The sequence below is a fragment of the Carassius auratus genome, chromosome 30 (assembly GCF_003368295.1).
Source record: "Carassius auratus strain Wakin chromosome 30, ASM336829v1, whole genome shotgun sequence".
NCBI lineage: Eukaryota > Metazoa > Chordata > Actinopteri > Cypriniformes > Cyprinidae > Carassius > Carassius auratus.
Window position 1 is genome coordinate 13,238,668 of NC_039272.1, and position 6,639 is coordinate 13,245,306.

Below are 6,639 nucleotides of genomic sequence, written 5' to 3' on the forward strand. Positions count from 1 at the left end.
AGTTGATTCAACAAATTCGTTCCTTAAATGTTAAAAACGTGCAATGTTATGTTGATCTTACTAAGAAGTTTTAGTTTTCATTAAATCTCGCGATTCTCGTTTGAACAGTGAACGCATGCGCAGTAGGAGACTAAGCTACTTCGCGGGGTTTTCAGAGGTTGATGCAGGTGAGAAGACGGCGGTTTCCAAAAGTTGATGATAAAAGTATAAGAAGCGGGTGACAGTGTCCTGCCTAATCAATCCACCTTTTCTGGACAATAAATGGTATGTATTAATCATTTATATAATCGCCTATGTTATTTGTCACATATAATAGCCTATATTGTGCTCTTCCCAAACTGATGGCGTAATCTAATTTAGCAGTGTTACTCAGTCGATGCTGATGTGAGGAGTGGTGTCGTGCCTTATCAGTCCAGCTTTTTCTTTAAAATAACTGTTGTGTATTAATCATTTTTATAATCGAAAATATAGAAAATAATTTTATAATATTTTATTAGTTATGTAATGTATCTTGCTCTGTTCACAGACTGACGGCTTATTCTAATTTAGCAGTGGTTTACTGATTTACCACACTGAAAAATGCATTAAATGAAGTCGTTTAAATAATGGAGAAATTGCGAAAATAATGTTAGAATATTAAATGAGATGTTTGCTCATGGGTATAGACAAAAATGTATTGACCATCTAGACATATTCCTGCAATTGCTTTAAAAGTAAATGAGCACTGTGCACGTCTTTTCAAGTTTTGAGAGAAGATTGCTAATGGGAAAAGGGATTTTATTTGAATAATCGTTTGATGGAAAAATCGTGTGATATTCATAAAATTTAGTATAATGTTACAGATTTTGTGCCCTTTTGAATAAAAAAAAAGCCATATAAAAATAGGATAAACTGTTGAAAAAATTATGTTTTCACAGCGAATTAGTCCATAGGAGGAAATGCAATGCAGATATTGTAAATTTTCAAATTCTGACCCAGAGGTCCTGGTAAAGCATTACAGGCTTCGTCATGGACAAGGTCATAAAGGAACAAATTGGCCTTGCCTATATTCAGATTGTGTCTGCTCATTCCGGACACAAAGTGCTTTGAGATCGCATTTGTCACGCTGCCACACCCGCAGAACTATTAGGCAAGTTAGCCTATCATTTAAATGTGAGCTTTGTGAGTTTGAAAATGTTTGCAGTGAAAGCATTTTTTTTAGACATCTTAAAGGACATCTAAAAAGGCATGAAACTGTACGGTGTCCTTTTTCTGGCTGTGAGTATAAAACCAACAGGCTTACAAATTTTGCCTCTCACAGGACTAGGAAACACAAAACTCACACAACAGTTGATTTAAGAAACTCGGTCATTACTGAAACTGAGAACATTAACACTGATACAGCATTGAACTTTGAAGATAATGATGACCATGATGCTGGGGAGTCCTCACAGACTGTTCAAACGGCTACTGACACTGAAAGTGTGGATATTGAAATTCTTGAGCATAAACTGGCTTCTGTATTTTTGAAAATGCAAACAGTCTTGCATATATCAAAGAGTGCCATCCACAACATAGTTGAGGAAATGCATGATATATTGCACTTTTCCAAGTCTCTTGCTGTTGAAAGCATCAAAAATATTTTGGTCAAACGAAAAATTGATGTAGATAATTATATCCTTCAGGAAATTAACAGTGCAATTTTTGAGACCAATCCTCTTCTCCTGACTACTTCAGAAAAAGGAAGTTTGTCCACAGACCACAGAAGGAATATATATTTCAAAGAACACTTCTCTGTAATTGAGCCAACAGAGTATCTCTATGACAGGACACACAAAAATCACTTTGTTTATGTGTCTTTGTATCATGTTCTGGAGCGCTTACTAGGTCGTAAAGATCTTTTGGATAAGATTGTGTTCAGTGGAGAGTCTACTCCTGGACATTTTGAGTCTTTTCAAGATGGTTCTTTCTTCAAGGAGAACAGACTTCTAGGTGACAAAGACCTTGCAATATCTTTGGGACTGTATGTGGATGAATTTGAAGTGTGCAATCCCTTGGGCACTTCGAGAAAAATCCATAAGATTGTTGCCATTTATTGGGTGGTTCTAAACTTGCCTTCCAAATTCCGCTCTAGTCTTTACTCGATTCAGCTTGCTGTCCTTGGTAAGAGTGATGATGTGCGCCTCTTTGGATACGAGAAATTTCTTGATCCACTGATGAAAGATGTGAAGTGTTTGGAGCAAACAGGTGTTTTTGTGCCTGCTCTGAATCAGTACGTAAAGGGGACAGTCTTTTGCGTATGTGCTGATAATTTGGGAGCCCATAGCTTGGCAGGCTTTCAAGAAAGCTTCAATTCTGACAAACTGTGCAGATTTTGTTTGATCAGTAAGCCTGAAGTCAAATCTGGTAAGGTTGAGATCAGTGATTTCAAATTAAGAACTGTAGAAGAACACAATTCTTTTGTCCAGGAAGTGCAGACAGATGGAAGTTTGCAAAATGTCAGTGGTGTGAAGGGGGAATGTGTGCTAAGCAAACACTTGTCTTTCTTTCATCCTGTCACTGGTTTCCCTCCTGATGCATTACATGATTTTTTGGAAGGCATTGTACCTGTAGAACTGTCTTTGTGCCTGAAAGATTTAATTTCAAAAGGAACATTTTCATTTGATGAGCTCAATCATTGCATTAAGTCCTTCCCGTACAAAGATTCAGACCGGGTTAACAAGCCAAAGGTATTAACCAAGTCAAGTTTCACCAAGGGTACAGTAGGTGGTAACGCGCATGAGAACTGGACACTTTTACGATTGCTGCCTCTTATGATCGGTCACAAAATTCCTGAAAATGAACCATCTTGGGAGATTCTAATGGACCTGAAAGTCATTGTTGAGGTAGTTCTATCTTCAAAATTTTCAGAGGAGTCTCTTTGTTACCTAGAGAGCAAAATCAAAGATCATCAAAACTTGCTTACTGAAACCTTTCCTAACTTAAGTCTACGTCCAAAACACCATTACATTAACCATTACCCTCATTTGATTCGTTGTTTTGGACCATTGGTGTCACTATGGACAATGCGCTTTGAGGCAAAACACAGTTACTTTAAAAAAGTAGTCCATGACACTCAAAACTTTAAGAATGTTCTACTGACACTTTCCATGAAGCATCAACAAATGATGGCGTATTATCTGGATGGTGAGGACTTTTTCAAACAGTCACTACATGTGGAGAAAGCAAAGGTCTTCACACTTGCTTTTCTTGAAGCCCCAGTTATGTCAGCAATTGAGAGAAGGTATCCAAATACAAGCCAAGTGTCTCTCTCCTGCACTATTCATTTGCATGGAGTTCGATATTCAGCTGGCATGATTATCTCTGCAGGACAATGTAGTGGCTTGCCAGAATTTTTCAAAATACTGAACTGTGTAGTGACCCCCAAAGATGTGTCATTCCTTTGTAAAAAACTGTCAGCCTGGTATCTTGAACATTTCAGGTCTTTTGAGATAAAGGAAAGCAGTTTTAGTGACATTCATGTTCTTGATCCAGACATGCTGAATGACTTCCATCCATTGACAGCATACAAAGTTGGTATGAAAGTGCTTGTGACTCCAAAAGTGTTTTTAACTCATTAGGAGATAAGAGATGACAGTTGTGTCTCTATTCTTGATCAGACACTACATTCCACACACTAGAATATATTCACTTATGTTCCTATTATTGCTGTTAAGAATGGAAAATAAATGTGTCCCAGTGAATTAATGATGACTGCTTTTGACTCTACGTTCTGCTTTCTATAGTGAGCATGTTGCTGCGGGTTCACATTTCCCCTACCAACATCCGGAGGGTAGAGCTGCCTGAAAGGCCTGCATCTGTGGGCCATTTGAAGTCTTTCCTTAGTGAGACATTACAGCTCAAATCTGGATTCTCACTACAATTTGAAGACCCGGACTTTAACAATGAACTTTGTAACTTGAATGACATCAAAGAATTGCCAGCAGCAAAGGCAACCTTAAAGGTTCTGTGGGAAGCATCTCCTCCATTGGACTCAACAGATACAAGTTCAGTGTCCTCACTTGATACAGCAAGCATGACAAGTTGTCAAAATGATGTCCAAAGCCCTGAATCATCTGTGTCAAGAAATCTTAGAAGTGTTGAACAGTGGCCCTCTACTTTTAACATACCTGCCTTTTCTTTGGATGTGGAGCTCAGGCTGCGTAAAGCCAATGAGATATACCAGCAGACAAAGAAGCCTCTGAATGTCCCAAGGGACATGAAGTGTGAGATTCTGGACAAGATTGTGCAAGCAATTTTTGAAATTAAAGCCTACCCCGATGCCTATGAGGTCCAGTCAGTTGCCTCTGCTCTAGTACAAAAACATCCTTGCCTTGCAGAACCTGGCAAACGCACAGGTTGGGATGGATGGGTTATGAGTATCAAGTTTAAGCTTGGCAATTATCGAGCTAAATTGAGAGAGGCTGGTTGTTCAGAAGTTAGTGTTAACACTAAAAGAAAATCACATGAGGGAGTGACGGCCACCATAAAAAAGCCTAAAAGAGCAGAGGTCAACTTTTTACCGGACCATCCTGAGGGCCAGACAGATGATTCGCTTGAGGAGGTGAGACTTATCATGATCGATGAAATGAAAAAAAAAAGGATTGATTCAACACTCATTCAACAGAAGATGCAAGAAACATTTTCTCTTCGCCGCAAAGAAGTTGTAGAGATTCAGCCACTAGTTGAGGAAATCAGAGAGAGATGGCCTGCTCTTTTTCTAAAGGATGAGGTAAGCTATTTAATAGCAAATGTTGTTACCTGTGTTCTGGTTTTTATTAATATTAATTTCTATTATTATTTTAATTATAATTACTATTAGAAATATTATAATTACTATTAGAAATATTAGAACATTTTATTTAGCAAAACTTTCTGGTGATTCCTATTAATGTTTTTATTTATTTTTTTAATTAATAGATCTGCATGGAGTTTTTTCGTATCAGTAACGTTGACCTCCTGGAGAAGTTCAACATGTCCCTTGAAAAATACACAACACCTCTCCTGAAACTGTACAGAAAGAGAACAGATGCATTTGGAGAAGAAATTAAGACTCTTTTGGACAAGCTGGATGAACAGGTAATCTCAATATTCTTTAATATGTAAAAAAAAAAAAAAAAAAAATGCAGTATTTACAGCTTTCTGAATAGGGCCATTGATGCAATTTTGCGCATTTAAAAAAATATATATATTAGGTCTAACACATAACAGTAAAACTAAACAAAATAAATTAACCTTGCTACTTTTAGTAATGAGGTAAATGTAAAATTATAATTGTTCACCCTGAAATTGTTCTGTAATCTTTTTCTTACCCACGTGTTCTAAACCATTAAGACTTCCTCTGCCCTGCAGAACATAAAAGGAGAAATTTAGCAAGAAAGAAGAAATTTCAGTCATTTATATACAGTGACATTTGATAGTTAAAATTTTTTCAAGGCCTTTTTGCATTCATTCAAAGTGATTTCTCAAGAAATGCTGAAACCAATGGCATTTTGCAGGATTTCAAATTTTAAAGGGTTGGTTGAAATTTCTTTCATTAAGTACTCACCCTCGTGTCGTTCCACACCAGTAAGACCTTTGTTCATCTTTGCAACACAAATTAAGAGATTTTTGTTGAAATCAACATAATTACCTTCATTCAAGGTCCAGAAAGGTATTACGCACATTGTTAAAATAGTTAATGTGACTACAGTGATTCAACCTTAATTTTATGAAGCGATGAGAATATTTTTTGTGCGCGAAAACAAACAAAAATAACAAATTTATTCATTAATCTTTTCTCTTGCCTGTCAGTCTCCTACGCAGTTGACACAGTGCAGCATTTCCGTGTATACGACAGAACGCCGGCTCCTGCGTCAGCATCACATGTATGCATCACGTCACGTGAACAGAGCCGGCCAATACTGAGTTATGGCGTAAACACGGAATCGCTGCATTGTGTCAACTACACAGGAGACTGACAGGCAAGAGAAGAGATTAATGAATAAAGTTATTTTTGTTTTGTTTTTGCGCACAAAAAGTATTCTTGTCACTTAATAAGAATAAAGTTAAACCACTGTAGTCACATTGAATATTTTATAGAATATTTTGTAGAATATCTTTACTACTTTTCTACTTTGAATGATGGTAATTACATTGTTTTCTATCGGAGATAAAAAAAACTTCATAGATTTCATCAAAAATACCTAAAGATGAACAAAGGTCTTACGGGTGTGGAACGTCATGAGGGTGAGTGCTAATGACAGAAATTTCATTTTTGGGTGAACTAACCCTTTAAGCAATAACCAGTTGGCTTTTAATTAGTCATGACATACTACGTTGAATGAACACATGCAGATAGGAAAAAATGTTAGTAAATAAAGTCTGTTTTTCAACTCAAAGCAGTTGTCAATTAGGAAACAGTTCATGAGTTTTGTGGACCAATTTTATGATGGTTTTACATTTTTGATGCCTCAGAGTAATCTGTACATTAAAAAAAATCTTCCTTGTTCCAAAAAAGAGAGCAAGTCATATGGGTTTGGAATGACATAAGGGGAGAGTAAAAGATGACAGAATCATTTTTGTGTGTACTGTACCTTTAACTACCAAAGCAGATTTTACAAACGAAATGTTTTTTCTTTT

At 36.7% G+C, this 6,639-nt stretch overlaps 1 protein-coding gene across 1 annotated transcript; it reads left to right on the forward strand.

Moving 5' to 3' along the window:
* The first annotated feature begins 3,248 nt into the window (after nt 1-3,248).
* On the forward strand, nt 3,249-5,925 carry LOC113049954 (uncharacterized). Its single transcript, XM_026212690.1, has 3 exons — nt 3,249-4,750; nt 4,939-5,097; nt 5,812-5,925. The coding sequence occupies exons 1-3, from the start codon at nt 3,770-3,772 to the stop codon at nt 5,923-5,925; spliced, it is 1,254 nt and encodes a 417-aa protein (XP_026068475.1). The 5' UTR covers nt 3,249-3,769.
* The last annotated feature ends 714 nt before the right edge of the window (nt 5,926-6,639 follow it).